The sequence below is a fragment of the Cyprinus carpio genome, chromosome B8 (assembly GCF_018340385.1).
Source record: "Cyprinus carpio isolate SPL01 chromosome B8, ASM1834038v1, whole genome shotgun sequence".
Classification (NCBI taxonomy): Eukaryota; Metazoa; Chordata; class Actinopteri; order Cypriniformes; family Cyprinidae; genus Cyprinus; species Cyprinus carpio.
Window position 1 is genome coordinate 4,720,383 of NC_056604.1, and position 21,185 is coordinate 4,741,567.

General features: G+C 38.4%; 1 protein-coding gene across 2 annotated transcripts; it reads left to right on the forward strand.

Moving 5' to 3' along the window:
- Positions 1-222: 222 nt before the first annotated feature.
- On the forward strand, positions 223-20,108 carry LOC109076917 (protein SSUH2 homolog). Of its 2 annotated transcripts, XM_019092580.2 has the most exons (12): positions 223-312; positions 655-704; positions 1,390-1,465; positions 6,928-7,063; positions 7,236-7,296; positions 7,613-7,734; positions 11,320-11,382; positions 11,475-11,557; positions 19,147-19,239; positions 19,310-19,415; positions 19,506-19,613; positions 19,715-20,108. In XM_019092580.2, exons 2-12 carry the CDS (start codon positions 656-658, stop codon positions 19,853-19,855), a joined length of 1,038 nt encoding a protein of 345 aa, XP_018948125.1. In that variant the 5' UTR covers positions 223-312; position 655; the 3' UTR covers positions 19,856-20,108. The 2 variants fall into 2 exon arrangements, with proteins under 2 accessions (XP_018948125.1, XP_042585239.1); XM_042729305.1 differs by having other exon boundaries at positions 299-704.
- Positions 20,109-21,185: the final 1,077 nt, after the last annotated feature.

Sequence of the window (21,185 nt, forward strand, 5' to 3'; positions counted from 1 at the left end):
TTGTTACCATTATGGTGATCAGTTTTCCATTTGACTGTAGTTTTCATTGATTTAAATTCTTAGAGTTGTTATTTATTTAGTGTTTATCTCTGCAACAGTCTGTTAAATATTTGACTGAAGAGCCCAGTGGTTCTAACAATGGAGGTGGGCATTAAACCACAGACCTGTGAACTCAACTTCTTTAACCATGATCTCAGAAATATCTCTCTCCTCCGATCATAAGTCACAAGTGTCAGAACGTGAGCTTCTTTACAGATATATAATCTTCATCTGTCTCTTCTGAGTTGAACAGCAACTCTGAGATACAAGAAAGTAAGTCTCTGATTACTTCTGTTGAAAAGAAAGCTTTTTGAGAAAATAAAACATTTGGCTTATTATATATACACTGTATATAATAATGTTTAATAATGTAAATGGGTAAATGAATTGCTATATAATTAATACTATTATAGGGTATGTAAAATGTATCCTATTTCTGAATGTCCTTTTTTTAGCCTTTGCAGATCTAATTTAATAAGAGTATGTCAAAAAAAATAAAAATTAAATTTTATCAGTGTTTGATATTGCTTGGCTGAAAAGAAGTTACTAAATATAACTGATGATGATAAGCAAATACAAAACTACATTAATTTATTATAATCGTTTTCTTGCAAGCATGTTTGACAGCATCCCAGGATATGAGGGAATTGCAGCAGGTGGAGGTGGTAAGAAGCACAAAACAATATTATGTTTTTTTGTTTTTTTTTTTATAATTATGTATTATTAAATTATTTATTACATCACATTATTTCATTATTATTGCAAGATCTAATAGGGCCTCTACCATATAACAGCATTCAAAAGTTTGGGGTCTGTGATTATTTTTTATTTATTTTATTTTTTTTATCTGAAAGAAGACTTAAGAGTTATGCCCACCAAGTCTGCATTTATTTGATCAAAAATAAAAACAGCAATACTGTGAAATATTATTACAATTTAAATACATTTTAAATTTTAATATATTTTAAAATGTATTGTTTTTTCCTGTGATAAAAAAGCTGAATTTTCACAAAGTTCAGAAGAACAGCATTTATTTGTAATATAAATTTTGTTTATAAATGTCTTCACACTTTAATGCATCATTGCTAAATGTGCATCATTTGTGAATGGTAGTGTATTTAATGTTTCATTAAGTTATTAATGATATAATAAAAAAAAAATGAATTGCAGGGTCTCACTTGCTAGGGATCCAAGTACATGTAACCCATTTTGAAAGATTAATAAGAGTATTAAACAGCTGATGTTAACATTCATGGTTGCAGTGGTATAGCTTCTATATTTTAGAATTTGGATGCTGGACGGGTTGTTGGAGTTACAAACAATAGTCTCTTGTGAATGTTCTTGTAACAGGTGCGTATCTTCCTCCTCCAATGCCCTCTGTGCCGATGCCTGTGCCTGAACACGCTTCCAGCAGTCCAGAGTGGCAGTACGTTTTTTCTCTGTCAAGTCACATTTATTTATATAGCTCTTTATACAATACAGATTGTTTCAGGAAACAATTTCCAATTGGTGTAAATCAAGTTTTTAACAACAAATCAAACAAAACTCAAATGATATCAAAATATTCAAGCCAAAGGCAAATGATATCAATTATCGTTTCTGACGTTGTAGAGAGCAATCCTGATACATCGACTTGTAAATTGCCCTGTATAATTGAAATTAAAAACGCGTCGGAATCAGTTTCTGGTTTAAATATATACAGTATGCCAGAATTAATCCAATATTGCTAATATTGGTAAGCGTTTATTACTTCAGTTCAATCAGGACCACTTCCGTCAAGTATATTTATGACAATTATATTGCATACAGTTAGTGTTGGCGGTATGTTTATTTTCTGGGCAAGACTCCACACGCCTGTTCATGCAGCCATGCTTGGACAGAGCGGGGAGAGCAGCAAGACAAACCCCCCTGGGGTACAGAACAGAACCATTATATGTATACATAATTACAATTCACAATTACATGAGTTGTAAACGAAATGTGATAGAGACTGCTTTCCAATGAAGAGACTGTAAAGAAAGAACAAAGTTAGATTGGATTACAGTTTCAGTTGGTGGAGTTGGGGTTGGAGGAGGGAGTGAATTGCAAGCAGCGATGCAAAGGAAGAGACGCTGAAGAATGGGAATTTAAATAGACCGCATGTGATAGGTGTCAAGACTGGATTGGTACACGTCAGGAACAGCTGATTGTTGGCTGATGCAAGCGTGACTAACGTGGCCTGACTGAACTAACGCGATGCTGAATTTAACTGAGTGAAAGTGGAGCCGGAAGTCAGAACTGCTGTGACTGAGTGGAGGCAAGGACTAATTTGCATATTCATAATCTTCATATAGGAAATGAGGTAGACTTATATGTAAGCTATTTTAGGGCATGAAGAAATTATTTTCATGAATAGAAGTTTAAATGTCATTTTGATTATTAAGCATGAGTTTTATGAAATAAAAAAGGGATTTTAATGCTGTAAAATAAAATTCATCAATTGGTCTACAATAGATGGTCCTTCAAATCAGTTTTATAACAGTGTCGATATTACAATGTTAGTGCCATTATAGTTCAAATTTTGTTCTCATCTGATAGTGTCAGTGCAGTTAAATTGATAATATTACTGAATATGAATTAAATTACTTTTCAGAGATTAATGCACAGTCTTTGTGCTTAAAGGGGTCATATGATGTTGCTAAAAAGAACATTATTTTGTGTAATTTGGTGTAATAAAATGTTTATGTGGTTAAAGGTTAAAAAAATAAAATTCACATACTGTAAATTATTGTTTCTCCTCTATGCCCCACCTTTCTGAAACGTGTTGCTTTTTTTCTGAAAAGCGAGGTGTGGTCTGATTGGCCAGCTATCCAGTGTGTTGTGATTGGCTGAATGACTCACGCGTCTGACGGAAATATTACGCCCCTTGCCATAATGTGATGCGTGGCACGGTCAGAACACAGCCGTCACAACAAGACAAAAACAATAAAACCCATTACAAATGAGCCATTCGTTACATCCAGTGGGGACATAATTAGGGATTATAATGACTTATACTGTGTTTTCATGTGCTGCGTTGCATCGCGCTGCATGAACATAAAACCATGTATGCATTTTTGATCAGAGTAAGGACAAACAACAATCACTACTCTACATCAGTGGTTCTCAATTCCAGTCCTCGCTCCACCTGCCCTGCACATATTGTATATTTCTCTTATGGCTTCAGACGTTTGTTCTATTCGAATGTAAGTGCCCTGCGAAGTGGACATCATGGGATATTCCGCCATGATTCCAGTTCGAAGCGAACATATATGTTCCATTCAAATTGCAAAAAAATGTGTGAAACGTGAATTTAAATTGTATTTATTTACCTAGGTATATGATGTCACACTTGACCGTGTGTGAAGACGTTGCGCAGCTCAAATCCGTGAATGAATGTTCCGAAGTGAACTTCAACAGATTTCCCCTGCTCAGGGCAGGGATGAATTAATGCACGGGCCTACCGGGCACGTGCTCAGGGCACTAGACCAGAGGGGGGCCCAGCCGAAATACTGCTTCTCCAGGAACGCGATTTCAACCATGCCCCCTCAGGATTTTAAGCAAAGTGGATTTTGAATGCAGCTTCCAAAAGTCCAAAAATAATATATTTGATACGATTAGAACGTTCAGTGCCAGGGGCCGTGCACAGACCTTTTGAGGGGCATGTGCTGAAACTGAAAAAGGGCAAACCCCTCCCTTTTTTTATATCAAGATTATTTAGTAAGCCTGCATAAAAGGAAGAAATGGTCACATCTTCATGACAAATTCAATAACACAACTCAATTCCAGATTATAAGAAACTATAGCCATACCGTTACTATAACATATCCAACATGTATCCGCCTACCTGGCAAAAATTTGATACTGTGGTGGACCAGGAATGTTGGTCTCTTGAAGGTTTCCTTATTCACTACACTTTCCCTAAAATAAGCCAGCAATGAAAAAATAAATAAAAATAGTGTGAAAAGTACAGTTGCAGTGAAAAGCATTTCTGAAGGATCACGTGACACTGAAGAGTACTGAACTGGAGTAATGATGATGAAAATTCAGCTTTGATCACAAAAATAAATTACATTTTAAAATATATTCAAATAGAAAACAGTTATTTAAAATTGTAAAAAATATTACACAATATTACTGTTTTTGCTGTATTTTGGATCAAATAAATGAAGCCTTGGAATGAATAATGAATTACATTCTGCATGATAAAATATAAAGATTTCACAGTGATCTTCTGTAATTTTTTTTTTTAGTTACTACTACATTACTGTAGTAAAACCATGTTTTACTACATTTTATACATGTGAGGACGAGCGGAGAGTATACCATAACACGATTAGCCTAAATGTTAATAAATTAAGTGTATCAGCAATCATAAATCAAAGAAGAAATTTCTTATATATGTTATCTAGGTGACGAGGATCACTCGTCGCCTTGTGTAAGTTCCAGTACGAAACAGCGCGGGGACGCACCTGTTATGATTTTCCGATGGTAAAAACAAATTATATGTTGTTGTATTAGTTATCAATATATAGTTTTTGACCAGCGAATGTGTGCAAATGTGAATTTTGTTTTTTTTTTGTCCGTTATTAAAACGGCGACGGCGCCTCACATTACATTTTCATCTACAGGTTACAAACTAGTTTTTGTAGCTATATAGACGGAGCGCTCAGTTTTTTCCTGTGGTAAAATTCATTTGGCCAAAATCGCATTTTATAAAAGATGAAATGCTACTGTATGCACAGGCTATTTAAGTGTTGGCTATGTATTGGCTATAACTAGATGGCAAATGCTAGCCCTCTCTCTCAGGCGACGTCCCACGTCTCAGTCAGTGTGTCAGTCAGACATCAAATAAATAAAATATGAGACTTTATAGACATAGTGTTTAGTAGTACTTATTCAAACAACAAGATATTTATTTACCCTTCGCAAAACTTTGTTCAGCTCAGCTGTTGTCTACTGTGCGGCTGCTGTGGAACTTCAGTTGATTCAATGAATATAGAGGGGGCGGAGTTATCAGCTTACTGACAGCTTGAGGATCGAATAAGATTTACACAAGCTTGTTTTAAGAACTTTCATTTGCTAAATATTTGTAAAATAGACAGACAGGTGTAAGGGCAAAAAGGGCATGTGCTCTGCACAGGTTGAGCCCTACCTGCATGTGCACGTGCCTGTTGTACATTACAAATATCAAAAACGACACCTACTCTGCATCTTACATTACTAAACAATAAAAACAAACATTCAGTGCCGCACAGCATCAGCTGCCAAATTCAAATATGCGTTTGTGCTTTGGCTGTGCGCAGAGCCAGACACGTTTTTACAGTGCTGAGCATTATAACCAATCACACAGGATTCTGTTGAGCTTATGAATGCAATGGCGAATCAGAGGCATTCAGATGAGTCATTGCTGAAAAGCCTGTTTTGTTTAGTGCGCGCGCGCGCTGACTGAATGCTCCTCTCTGGAGAATTCTCTCATCATAAACAAAGTGCAGATGTGTATACGATGTAAGTAAGCTATTCATTTCACAGTATAAACAGCTTCAGTGATTATAATGGGAGTTTTTGAGAGTGCTTGAACTAGACTAAATCTAGACTAAAGTTCATATTATTTGATAATGCAACTATTCTTTGCTCTCTTTATGTGCAATGAAAGTGTTATAATTAGTAACTTGCAATGTTTTTATTAAATTTACGTTAAATACAAAGTCAGTCGTGTTAAAAATATTCTATGACATGACACCCATCTAGTACAAGTTAAAAGACGGGTTTTATGCATAGGCTAGTTAAAATATTACACTAATATTAGGCTACTTTTCCCATATCCCATTATAGATAAACTAACATGATCTATAAAGGTGCAAAATGTATTTATTTATATTTAAGAATCGTAATATTTTATGATATAGTTAACAAATTTGGGAAAATTTCGAATTAAAAAAGGAACAAAATTTCAACCGAGGAGGGCCTTTAATCGGTCTTTGCCCAGGGCACCGCTGTGTCATAATCCATCCCTGGCTCAGTAGGGAACTAGGCTGAATTCAGCTTCTTATTTGCAGCTTCTTATTGACGCTATCCGTTCTACCTTAAAAATGGCGGATGATCGTGGCAGAATATCCTGTGATGTCCACTTCGCAGGGCACTTACGTTCAAATAGAACAAACGTCTGAAGCGATAAGAGAAACGTACAAAACGTGCAGAGCAGGAGGGCGCGAGGACTGGAATTTAGAACTGCTGCACTACACTGCTCAAAACTCACGTTTGAATCATCAGTGACAATTCCTTTACATATGTAAACGTACTTACAGGCTGAGAGTCAGTACAGCCGGCATTGTAGTGTTCTCTCCCAGGATCAGGAAACAGTCCTCTATAAAATGTGCTGCACAATGAATATTTGGGTTGAAGTGTTCTGAAATAGTGTTGTAAATACAACTTAACCACTGATTTCTAGTTGTGTCCTATTTAGGAAGACCAAACAAAGTATTTTCGCTTTCACAACGAAACAGTGTCTCCACAACATGGCGCCAGTGGCATCAGCAAGAATAAAAGTTACGCCTTCTTTCTTTGGGTGAACATTTGGGCGGTGTTATGCCAATCTTCCCACACAGTGACGTAGACATGTAGGGCGTGTTTAAACGAGGTGTTTTAGGAGGGTGTGGACGAGTCTTAACTTTCATAAAGAATATCTCTTTGGGTTTGAGACTTTAGTCTTTGCAACTTTACAGATCTCCTTTATGCACCAAGAGCTTGTAACACTCCAAAGAGAAAGGAAAACTTGAAATCGCATCATATGACCCTTTTAACATGGTGATTTCTCAAACTGACTCCTGTTGCATGTTCATATAAAGTATATCAATATCTTCCTGTTAGCAACAACATTCCTTCCATGTCAGAGGGAAGAGCGCATCAAGCTTTTGAAGAGTACATCTCCAACAAGTGCTGCTATAGTTCTGCCCCGGTCAGAGAGGGGGTCATAACTAATATGGAGTCCTTTAATACCTACAGGGTGAGACGTAATTTTAATTATGAGCTTGGTGATATTATAATTCATTTTGAGCTACTGGAGCAGAAATGTACAAGTAAATGTGCATAAATATGGAGTTGTTTTGGCTTTATAGAGCCAAGTGTTGGTAGATGTATTCATGAGGTCTGTCTTTTTGTTCTGTTTTTGTTCTCAGTACCGTTTGGAGACATTCACAGAGTCCAGATCTACTAAATGGAGTGAGGAGCCTTACACAGGTAATGACAGTCAATAAAGAGATGCTTGTTTAAGCTGTGTTATATTTGCTGAATGAAATCCAATATTTGGTTCTTACTAATTTTGGGGTGCCAATTCCAAAATAGTTCAAAATGTTGCTCAAACACATCACACTTTCTCAAAATATAATACATTTCATAACATCTTTGCTTTCGACAACCAATTGTGAAGTGAAGAAGTCCCTTAATCAGTAGAAAACTGCCACAAATACATGATTCATATCTTCTTCTGAGTCAGATTCCAACTATTTGTTCAATTCTCAGCTGATTTTCACATGTGATCTCATCTCTCTCTCAGGGCAGCATGTTGATGCCGGTATTCAGTGTCCTCCAGGACCGTGGGAGATCGCAGCTCAACCTCCGTCCTACTTTACTGACCACAAGGAGACCATTAGAGTGCCTTACACTTCCTCAGTCAAGGTTTAATCAGACACTGTCCACAAAAATTCAAGCCAATGCAAACAACAGAGCCTGCAGCAAATACTGGATTAGAATAATTTTCTTTTAAAGGGGTCATATGATATTGCTAAAAAGAACATTATTTTGTGTATTTGGTGTAACTAAATGTGTTTATGCAGTTTAAGGTTAAAAAAACACATTATTTTCCACATAATGTACATTATTGTTTCTTCTCTATTCCCCGCCTTTCTGAAACGTGTCATTTTTTACAAAGCTCATCGTTCTGAAAAGCGAGGTGTGCTCTGATTGGCCAGCTATCCAGTGCTTTGTGATTGGCCGAATGCCTCAAGCGTGTGATGGAAATGTTACGCCCCTTACTATACTGTGATGCATGTCCCAGTCAGAACACCTGCGCAACAAGACAAAAACAATAAAACCCTTTACAAACAAGCCATTTGTTGCATCCAGTGAGGACATAATTACGGACAATAATGACTTATACAGTGTTTTTACGCGTGGCGTTGCATCGCGCTGCGTAAACAAAACCATGTCTGCATTTGTGTTTGAAGAAACGACGAACAACAAGCGCTACTCTACACCAGCGGTTCTCAATTCCAGTCCTCGCACCCCCCAGCTCTGCACATTTGTATGTCTCTCTTTTTAAACACACCTGATTCAGATAATCAGCTCGTCAGAAGTGAGCTCCGTGGACGAAGTTTGTTCCCATTGACATGGTCCCTACACAGTGTTCATTGCTCCCTACTCCCTGAGCAGCGAACACCTGTTGAAGTTTACTTCACTACGGAACATTCATTCACACACGGACAAGTGTGACATCATATACCTCGGTAAATAAATACTAGAGGTCGACCAAACAATCGGAACAATCGGTTATCTGCAAAATCCATGGCAATAGTTTCCCGGGTTGGGTACGTTGCTGGAGTAGCTGAGAAGGTTCTGTTTTCATTATACAGTGCGAGAGCGGCCTCTAGTGGCTGAAATCACTGACAGCACGTGCTGTTTGTTTAGACACGTGACGCTGCACGCTGAACAGAGCGAGACACTTCAGACAGAAAATCCTGCCGCGCCTCAGAGCACCATTCACATAGTTTTCCATTAAATTACATTATATTCGCCCCGAATCGTTGTTAATGTACATAATGAATTGTATATTGAGATTTTCCATCGAAACGTTTGTCTTTCTGTGGCTCTAATAAAGTATGTATGCTTCATTTATAGAGCTATAATATAGATCGCTCTTTCCATTTGCTCCGTTTTTTAAACACTGAACTTCAAACTTATCTTTGACTCATTGTTCATTCTTGAAGTCAACTTGTGTCTGTTTGGTGAATAAATAAACTGTTTTAGAGCGCTGCTCGAGTTGAACGCGACGCGTCTGGATGTGTGTGATACCGGTGAGTTCTCCTAGATTCAGCTGCTCTTTTATTTTGATTAGACAATCATTAAGTGCTCAATAATAGATGCAGTTAAAGTGCGAGAGCAAACATTGTGCTGGTATAATTGTAGGGCCCTATGATTTCCGCGATGCAGAAAACGCGGACGGAATCGCGGAATCCATTCATAAAAACGAAATTCACAGTTTAGCGCGCGTGCCGCTCGTGGTGATCTCAGCGTCTGCTGTCTCACTAAAATGAGGACGAAAACACATGAACAACATCTCCAGAACTGATCTGAGAGTCACTTCATGAGCATTTGACCTTTTGTTGATTTGAGCAAAAGCATCATATCACATGCACAGAATTGTAAAGGTATTCTTTTATTTTGCAACCCGTCAAAATAAAAGTCCGGTTTTGAAGTCTATTTTTCAGTAGAATGTACAGCCTACTACTACTACTAAAATGAAACAAACATTATTTTTTAAGGAATAATCACACAACATTTCTTCCATGTTTTAATTTTAATAGTAAATCCCCTTTGTTTGCCAAAAAAAAAAAAAAGTTTGCTTAATTTTCAGTAATTAAAAGACAAATAAAATTTATGTTTCATGCCTTGATTTGATAAAATAAAAATGTAAATACACACAGAATTTTTGAGGGGAAAAAATCATTAGGCTTCTTTCAGAAAAATAAATAAATAAATTAAGTTGTTTTATGCATTCAAATAATTAGGCATGCTAAAACAGAATTTACTATCATTTACTATTACTGTAATTAATATTATTATTATTATTACTTTTATTATTACTACTACTACTACACTTAGTATTTTTTTTTTTTTTTTTTTTTGTAAGTAAAGCACTATTTTAATTTTTGTTCAGTATACATTTTAAAAACTATCAGTTAATTAATCGGTATCGGCCAGTGTGGTCCAACCTAGCTATCGGTATCGGCAAAATCCAATATCGGTCGACCTCTAATAAATACAATTTTAATTCAATTTTAATTTCGGTTCCGAAAATGGTTCTGGTGCGGCACGTGACCAAGTGCTGTGAGCAGCCTTACCCGGTGTTCTGATAATTTGGCATTTCCCGTAAAGGATGTCACAAACCAAATAACAGAAACGCTGCTCTGTCTCTTTAATTACTGAGCACATTGTTTCCAATGATGCGCACTCCACAGACTCGCCGCGCCACATCGTGTCTTTAACTGCCGAACATGTTTCCCAAGACTGTATGCGCACTCGCACCTTTGATAACTGTCCACGCTGTTTGTCTGACTGTACATGTATCTGCAGCGCGGAGCACCTTCCGCCACTAAATTACATTATATTTGTCCCATATTGTCATTAATATACATACTGACTTAAACTTGGACCACTAAATAAATAGACTGCTATTGTTATGTATGTAACTATGAGGGTTAGATTATTTAGTGTATAGGTCATTTCAAGTGTGATAAAGTGATAGAAAATATTTATTTCCCTGCATTTTAAATATTTAAAAATGTGGAAACCACTCATTGCATCACACCATCTCCTGACTGCATTATTATTTGTAAAATAGGGGCTTTATGGAGTGTGTGTATACATGGTTATACACTAAGTATAACCGTTTATAATTCATTAATTTAGGGAAATAAACAAGTGTCTTAGCCCTCAAGGGACTACTTGGCCAACCAGCTTATTCCTGCTTGAAAAGCTAAATGTTATTGAGAGTGTAAAAAACATCAACTTTGAAGTACATGCTGATTGATGGACTAGCATTACTCAATATTACTTACTACCTTCCAGCAACACTACATTCAATGAAGGTAAAAGAGTTCATTTAAATGGAACCGGAATCGGAACCTGAAAATTTGTATACTGTAATATGTCGAATTTTGACATTGCCAACCTTTAAATTAAGTTGACAGTAAGTAAACAGTATTGAGCATTGAGTAATTGACATTGTTTAATTGATTTTAATGGAACCGGAATCTGAACCGTTAGGCAGAACTGGAAATGGAAAATTTATAACGATTCCCAACCCTACTTGTAACACTCCAAAGATAAAGGAAAACTTGAAATCGCATCATATGACCCCTTTAATGAAGCTTAATCGTCTTTAACTATGATGCTCTTGGTAGCACTTAATTTTAAGAAGATCTTGAAGACTTAAAAAAAGTAATGTACGATATATACTCAAAATGGTTTCTTGTCATATCCTAGAAATGTAACCCGTGCAGTGGAATGGGAAAAAACTCCTGTTCTTCCTGCACTGGAACTGGAAGTGTAAGTAACATCTTATTGTGTTTGGATCAAATGATTAGAGGAGGTTATATTATCGTATGTAAAATGCCTCTTTTATGTCTGTCTTAATGCAGAAAGTGTGCTCTGGATGTAACGGTTCTCGTCAACGTCCTGATAATGAGTCCTGCGATAAATGTGACTATAGAGGACATGAAAAGTAAGTCTGCCATTCTCCATGTGGCAACTTTTCTTAGTATTTTTCCAACATTTGATAAAATGATAGAAACCTCATTTAGCTAACATTTTACAAACATTAAAAACATAATAGACATTTTCTCACAACCTTTAATTAATGAGCTGATTAAAATGACTGTCCAAAACTGCAGAGCAATAAATGACCTTTTCACACTAAAAATCAGAATAATATAATATAAAAATGTAAAAATTAAAAATAATTGTAACATTTTAAATGTCATCTTACTATTACAAAGACATATGAATGCTAGGCTATGTAGTTTGCTATAGTAATTTTCTTAGGAAAATGTCTACAATATAAAATGTGACATAAATGTGAAGTAATGAGAAAATCAAAAGGGTTGTAGGATATCAGATGTTAATATATCCAAAGTTCATCAGAGGTGTAGAAACTTGATGGCGTGTCTGATTAAAACACGGGACAGATACCAGTCCTTTGCTCTCTTTTATTTTTTAAATTCAAGATGATTATTCATACACAATTCCCATAGCATGGAGATGGACAGGATGTTATTAGATGGACAGGATGAACTGGATGGACAACGTGTACAAGATGTACAAGATGGTCTTAAGTCACTACAAACAGTACAATAAAAGAAATCAAACTCAATACATCAACAAACATATCAACAACATATATATATACTAAATCCAAACGATAAATTGGCAAACAAACTTACTTAACGCATCCTAAGGAAAGGACTCAAAGGACATGGTTGGGTGTCCATTCAAACACCCACACCCTCACCAAAGGAAGAGAAACAAAGGAAGGAAGTGAGGTCTATTTATAGACCTTGACCAAGAGGTGTATGGGTAATGTAGTGCACTTGCATGGGTATTGTAGTCTGCTTGGAATTGTGGGATATGTAGTACATATATATATGGGAAAAGAAAAGGAAAAATGAAAGATAAGGGTCAAATTCACAACAGCCGCCCCCGAATACAGTCAAGTATTCGCTATCACTCATCTATTTTAGGTAATGGAATCAACTTAGCAACTGGACGTACATATGTCTTTCCATTGATAACAATCTCAGCTACTCTAACGCGCCCCATCTTGACTAGGTAAGAGAAGTACTACCCTACCAATGGGCCATGATGCTCTTGGGAGTTGAGAATCAATAACTAACACGACAGCAGAGTCATTTAGATTAGGTTGTTCTCGGTTCCATTTTTTGACGGAGCTGCTGACCTGGTAGATAATATCGGATAAAGGATGTCCAGAACTGGTCCACGAGGACCTGGCTATGGCGCCAAGATCGGCGGCCAAAGAGCTTAGTGTTGGCATAAATCACCTGAGGTAGAGAAGAGTCTCGCCGCCCCATGAGGAGGAGATTTGGAGTGATGGGGTCGAGATCTGAAATGTTTGAAGAGGCGTAACCAAGTGGCTTCGAATTTAACACTCCTTCAACTTCAGTCAAAAACTGTTTGTAGGACTTCTGCTGATACTGTTTGACTGCCAAGTACCACCCGCAGAGCGGTTTTAACTGAACGGACCTCTCTTTCCCATGACCCCCCAAAATGAGGAGCTTGTGGTGGATTAAACTTGAATTTAATCTGCTGACTTTCCAACTTGACTTGCAACTCAGTGGTAAGGTTTTGGAAAGCTTCCTTTAATTCTCTTGCAGCTCCACGGAAATTACTTCCTTGATCACAAAAAATCTCATAAGGCCTTCCTCTCCTAGATATGAAGCGGCGTAGGGCCATTAGAAAGCTGTCCACATTTAAACTGCTCAACAAATCAAGATGCAGACATCGAGTGGTCTGGCATTTAAACAGAATGCCCCATCTCTTCTCCGTTCTACGGCCAATAGTGACATGAAAGGGACCAAAACAGTCCATTCCGGTGGACCAAAAGGGAGGTTTAAACAACCGGAGCTTGGAGCTTGGCAGATCTGACATTTGAGGGATAGATGGCTTAGCTCTTCACTTTCTACACTGTAAACAAGACCACTGATGTTTTTTTACGGCTTGTCTCCCTCTAATTATCCAGTAATTGCGCCGAAGTTCTGAGAAAACTCTCTCTGGACCAGGATGGAAAAGTTTCTCATCACAGTCCTTGATAATTAAATGGGATAATGGATGTTTAGGGTCGAGTACGATTGGATGAACCATTCCAGGTTCCATATCCTCTACACGCCTGAGATTACCTCCCACTACAATAAGTCCTGTTTCTTCATTGAATTCAGGAGAAAGTGTGAGGAGACAACTTTGAGGTTCAATGGGCTTTCCTTCCTTTAAACACTGATACTCAGAGGGAAAACTTTGTTGCTGGGCTTCTCTCAAAAGAAGGGTTTGGACTGAAGAGGCATCACAGGAGTCCTCCCTATGTTGTAGCAGTAACTGATTTGTTGCGGACTGTAACTCTGACAGTGATTTGAAACTGGAAGGATCTGGGAATACGAAATCATCCACTTGTGTTAAGCCACAAAAGAGTGGCTTGCGGAGCTCAGGATCAGGACTAGCAGGTCTGGACACTAGATTTTTTGGCCATTCATGTGGAGGACATTTCAGAAACATTGGGCCTTGTCGCCATCTATGAGCAGGTTTAGCTAACTCAACAAGAGTTTTACCTCTAGTAATGTCATCTGCTGGATTCTGTGCAGAAGGAATATACCTCCAAGAAGAGGGATCAGTAAGTTCCAGGATTTCAGTGACTCTATTAGCTACAAAAACTTTGTAACGGCAGGAGAGGGAATGCAGCCAAGACAAGACGGTTGTTGAATCTGACCATAGGACAAATATTTGTCAAAGGATGAGTCAATTCGTTCTGCAGGAGTTTACAAAGCTGTGCACCTGTTAGAGCAGCGCAAAGTTCCAGACGAGGGATGGATATTTTTGCCTTTTAGGGGCCACTCGAGATCTTGCCATGATGAAGGAAGTATGTACCACACCCTTGTCATTTTCCATCCGCAAATAGGCTACTGACCCATATGCACTCTCTGAGGCGTCACAAAATATATGCAACTCTCTAGATGTAATTTGATTGGAAGGCAAGGTTGAATAACATCTAGGAAGCTGTATCAATGACAGATCAGGGAGCTCGTTTTCCCAAGCCTTCCAGGCCTGTTGAATAGGATCTGGCATAAGGGGATCATCCCAGCCCCTGGACTTCATCCAGCATTGTTGTATGATGACCTTAGCTCGCGTTGTAAAAGGGGAGATATAACCCAAGGGGTCATACTGACTGGCGAGGACTTTATATATATTGCGCAGGGTTGTTGCTTTATACTCCACAATTCGGGATCGATACCCTAATGAATCAGAGGGACAGTGCCAACTCAGACCCAGAGCTCCTTCTTTAGGATCCAAACGATCTTGATTGATCCACAGTTCAGCACTCTCAGACCTGGCTTCAGGAGGAAGGTGTCTGACAACATCAGGCAGGTTACTTGCCCACTGTCTGATTTCAAATCCTCCACTCATCAGTAAAGAACGCATTCGGTCTAGGAAGCTTTTTTGCAGTTTGCACATTTGGGAAACTCTCTAAACAGTTGTCCACATAGAATGACTGAAGTACAGAATTCACTACATCTTCATATCCTTCTTTGTGATCTTGGACATGCCTTTGTAAAGCATATATTGCGCAACATGGACTACATACTGTGCCAAAGGGCAAAACTTGCCATTCGTAGATGTCAGGTGGGTTTGACCTCTGCATGTTGCGCCACAGGAAGCGTAGAAGAGAACGGTCTTCTGGTAGTAGCCTAACTTGGTGGAACATAGATTTGATGTCCCCACTAATTGCCACTGGGCACTGACGAAACCGGAGTAAGACCCCAAGTAAGGAAGGGCCCAATTGTGGACCAGGAAGGAGTTGACTGTTAAGTGACACACCTTTATATTGATAGGAACAATTGAAAACTATTCTTTTCTTTCCATTATGCTCCACGATATGATGAGGAATATACCATGACTCATTTGATAAGTCATGAGAAAGTTCCACTTTGGAAACATAACCAGATTTCTCCAACTTAGCAATTTCTTGGTCATATACAGCAGCAGTTGTGGGATTTCTTTGGAGGCGACGCTCGATACATCTGAGAGAAAGACATAACTGCACTTGGTGAGGCTCGTAACTTCATGGCGGAAGCAGCACGCAATAACGGAGTGGCATACCTTTTCACACCATCCACATCAACTATTTTAGACCTTGGAGGCCAACAAGTCCATAGCTCCTTGGTCCTGCTTGGACCTAGTAATGACCTTTTCATTCCGGAAAGGAAGGATGTCTACCTTCCATAGTTTCTCCACATCGTGGCGAAGTTCTTCTAATGGATTAGCGATGGTAAAAAGACACTGCATCTCATCGGTGTTAGGAATTGGTATTGGGCCTTGAAGTACCCAGCCTAACCTGGTCTGGATTGCTGCTGGAGATTTAGGAGACCCAAAATACACCTGATCGATTGGGTTTATCAGGTGTGGGTAGTCTGCACCAATAAGAATAAGTGGTTGGACATTAGTGAAAGCTGGAAGGGGTAAGTCCCGAAGATGTCTGAAGCATCTCTGCAAGATCTCAACCGGATAAGTCTGTTCTGCCAGTCCCAATCTGGTGGCAGAAAAAGCATTGGAAATGGAATACTTCTTCTCTGGATTAACCATGGAAGATATTTCAAAGGTTACAGAAGAGCCTTCAAGTGCGAGAGTGTCTTGACGTACAGTTCTAACGATTAGGGACTCGGTTACCCCATTGAGGCCCAAATAATCAGATGCTTGAGATAGCAGCATGGTGCGTTCTGATCCATCATCCAGGATGGCATAGGTTTGCAAGGATCTGCCTTTGTAATGGAGAAGTACTTCAACAACTTTAAGCAGTACCTTCCCAGAACCTCCAAGGCGACTAAGATAAAATGTACCGTTATCCTGGTCGCGACAATTAACTCCATGAAGAATACCAAGATGTCTGCCTTTGCACTGTGGACAAGGCTTTTTCAAGTCACAGTTGACGGCTAGATGTTTAAGCCCGCATCTCCAACATCTTTTGCTCTCTCTAATCCATGCATCCTTCCTGCTGTCATCTAAGGATTTAAAAGAAGGGCACAGGCCAATGAAATGGTCTCTACTGGAACAATATGCGCATGAATACTTGGAACTCCATTCTCCAGCTCTCATATTCTGGGGTTGCTTAGCTGTGGATCTTGGCTCAACAGAATTACCGTTGACTCCGTACAAGACTGTTCGTGTGTTAACATAGGTCTTTGGTTGAGGTTTACTCAGGAGTGGTTTTAAAAAGTCACTAGCCTGATCTGCTATTGCTTGACACTCAGCCTCTTCTTGGAGCCAGGCAGAAAAGGTAATCAGGTTGTAGCTTTGACCCTTTAGGATAGTACGGGCATAACGGGCAAAGTTGGTCACATGCTCTGTGGGCAGTTTACCGAGTAGTTGCTGTACATGAGAAGCGCAGGATAATTCGGATTTAACTTGGTCTTGGCCCAAAGATTGGAGCATGCCAACCAAAGCTCGAACCTTCAGTGCGAAGCTACTAAATGCTCTGCTGTCACCTGGTCTCACCCTGGGGAGAGCTAGAATAGCTTTGATTTCTCTCAAAACTAGTTGGTGAGGTTGCCCATATTTCTGCTTGTAGTGCAAAAAGAGCCATGCTGTAAGGCCTAGGATCATTAGCATAAGCTAAAGCTAGATCACGAGCTTGAGAAAATTTTAAATGATCCAGCAAGATATGGAATTTGTAATGTTCTGGCTCATGGGGTGACAACAAATTTGTCAAGGCTAACTGCAACATTGCAAATTCTTGGGGGTCGTCATTCACTAAGAAAGGAAAGGAAGGTCCCTGAACACGAGAAGAAGGATAGGAAGGAACAGGATATGAAGCATATGGCTGAGAATATGGATACGGATGAAGGAATGGAATTGTGCTCATCTGGGTAGTGGGAGCAATTGATTGAATATAGGAAGCAGGATTGTGTGAAACAAGATTCCCTACCTGACCTACAGACTGTGGTTGAATATGAGGACTTACATTAGCGGAGGATACATGAGGAATCGCCAAGCTAGAAGATGGTCCTAATGGCTGTGAATACTGCGAAACAGCATACAGCGGCTGAGGAGGTAACTGTGCTGATGTTACTTGTGAGGATAACTGAGTATGAGCCATGGAAGGGAAAAAAGGGACTACATGATATACCTGGCTGTGGTGAACCAATTGGTCGTACCAATACTGGCGATGTTTGCACTTGAAGGGAATGACAATTAGGAGGCTCAGGAACCAGTGGAACAACACATTCTTTATACATGCAGACAACTCCTGAACAATAGATGTAGTAGCAAATGCATTATCATCATCAGAAGCATCATCAAAAGACTAAGAAAATTCAGAATGTTTAGAGGAAACTACTAACTGTGACATTTTAGACATCATCTCACCAAGCATACCCTTAAGTCCAAGTATTTCTTGTTTAACATCCATATCGACTAAATCATGTTGAGACGGTTGGTGAGCAGCTAAACATGGGCCAGGTCTTGAAGATGGATTTCCATACTGGGTTTGGTGAGGATCACTAACAGCTAGTTTTGGTGAGGAAGGAGGAGGGGGAGCAGCACATTCTCTCACCATACAGTCAGCAAAACGGGCAGGAGGTCTTCTCCTTCTTAGGCTGCGCCGGATTGCAGGTCTTGAGCGGTAATCCATTCCACCAAATTTCTACTTTCCGGCTCGAAGGACCATTTGTAGGATATCAGATGTTAATATATCCAAAGTTCATCAGAGGTGTAGAAACTTGATGGCGGGTCTGATTAAAACACGGGACAGATACCAGTCCTTTGCTCTCTTTTATTATTAAATTCAAGATGATTATTCATAGACAATTCCCATAGCATGGAGATGGACAGATGTTATTAGATGGACAGGATGAAATGGATGGACAACGTGTACAAGATGTACAAGATGGTCTTAAGTCACTACAAACAGTACAATAAAAGAAATCAAACTCAATACATCAACAAACATATCAACAACATATATATATACTCAATCCAAACGATAAATTGGCAAACAAACTTACTTAACGCATCCTAAGGAAAGGACTCAAAGGACATAGTTGGGTGTCCATTCAAACACCCACACCCTCACCAAAGGAAGAGAAACAAAGGAAGGAAGGTGAGGTCTATTTATAGACCTTGACCAGGAGGTGTATGGGTAATGTAGTGCACTTGCATGGGTATTGTAGTCTGCTTGGAATTGTGGGATATGTAGTACATATATATATGGGAAAAGAAAAGGAAAAATGAAAGATAAGGGTCAAATTCACAACAAGGGTGTTTTGAGAAAGGAACACATCCATTTATCTTTTTAGATTTTTTTTAACACTTAACTATAACTATTCATGTGTCTGACCAGTAAAGACTTCACAATAGAGAGAAGTGTTGTCTATTGATATGACTTTGTCTCTTATCACATTTGATTCAGACTCTAAGCTCAACTGCCATGGTGTCCTTCACTAATGTTCTACTTCTGCAGTCTTTAAACAGTACATGTATCCAGTAGAGGGCAGCTGTGGTTTGATTTTTCCTAAGCATTTGTCTGATAACTTTCAGATGTAGTTCATGTAGCGGCAGTGGCTTTCACAAGTGTGACACCTGTGATGGAAAGGGACAGCTGCTCGTCTTCATCAGCCTCGAAGTTAAATGGTATTATTATAATTTCACTCTGTCAAACTCAACTGTCTCATTCTGAAAGCTACTTTTTGGGCCATTTCAGGAGCACTGAGAAGGACGATTACGTAGCACAAGATTCAAGTGGACTGAGACAAGAAAAGCTGGGGAAGGTTTCAGGAAAGGAGGTCTTCAAAGACGCCCAGATTACGGTATGAAAAGATGAGTGCAGAAGATAATTAGAAAGCGTAATAAGAAGCTGAATATTATATATTTGCAGTATGGTTGTATGTTTACTGTAGGTCTATCCAGTGATGGGTTTCCCTGATGTTTCTGTTGCACAAGCATCTGAATGTTTAATAAGAGACCATCAGGTGAAATATACCAAGGATTCCCGCATATTACAACAAGTAACTATTAATTTTTATTGACAGTTGTATATGTCATCATGATCACTTGATACTGATAAATCCTGAATGTGGTTCTTTAAATAAATTTTCTTTTGTTTCAGAGGCAGACGATTGAGCTCATTACCATAACGAGAGTGAATTACACATGGAAAGAGAAGTCCTATGTTTACTATGTGTATGGAAATGAGTTGAAGGTGAATGCTGATGACTATCCCGCCACCTGCTGCTGTTCTGTCATGTGACTCAACAAGTTGATTCAAACCACTGACTGTACATCCCAATTTCACCACATCTCAAAAACACCTGTCAAAGATGGCTATTATTCCGTATTTTAAACTGTTTAAGTACATTATGATCATGTAAATTTTCATTAAATAAATATTACAACTTATTTTAATGTTAGTTTATGCAAACTTTCTGAGGCAGAGTTCTGCAATGTAGCCTGCAGTAAATTTAGAAAATTCTAAATAACTTCTAAATAAAGTGAGTTTTGTGAATGGAACACAGCAATTAGCCTTTTTATTTTTGAAAAAATAAATACATCAAATTTGCATGCGGTTTAAAAATATAAACATGAGATTACTTTTTCACACTTTACAAAAGTAAAGTTAAAAACTACTCAGAAATTGTACTCGCACACTTTGAAGGGGGTGAATGAAGAAGTGTTCATTGGTGACCAAATGTAGGGGTCCTTATTTGAATGTATAAAGTAAATGTATAAACATGAATAAAAAAATAAAAAAGAATTACATGTAACATTCACTGATACAGTAAACTCATTAGGCTTAAAGGAATAGTTTTAAAATTGTAAAATTTTCTCAAACTAATCTACATCTTTATGGCCTGAAGGTGTTTCTTTATTAGAACAAATGTGGAGAAATAAGCATTAAATTACTTGTTCATCAATGGATCCTCTGCAGTGAGTGGGTGCCGTCAGGATGAGAGTACAAACAGCTGATAAAAACATCATAATAATCCACAACTAATCCACAACACTCCAGTCTGCATTACACGAAGGATGTGTCATCCACGTCTGCTACACCCCTGTAACAGTCACTCTACTGATTCTGAACTGGTTTATAATCACTCGTTCATTAGTTTTTTGATTTGATATTGAAAGTAGAAAACCGAAAAACCAGCTCCTTTTTAGTTTTCCAAAAAACAAAAATGAGAATTCAGCTTAAATTTTTGTTACTGGGGCAGAGTCTAGACAGGGCTTTCTTCTGTGTAGACCAGAGGTTCTTGAAGTGATATTTTTATTCTTAAAGACACGTAGCAACACATAATCAACTTCATGCTTTATAAGAGTATAATCCTGAAAATAAAAGAACCATTTTTGTTTCCCCAGTGGACCTTTTAATGAACAGTTCTTAAAAGAACCCTTTTTCCTTAGTGTGAAGAACATTAAAATAATCTAAAGAACCTTTACTTTTAATAGAGTAAATAGTGCCAAAAGACCAACGCCAGAAACAACCCTGGACACGTGCGGTATGTACAACTCTGTTTAAACATAGAAACAGTAAAATGGTGCTAACATTAATCGTTATTCATCATTAATCAAAACCGCAGTCC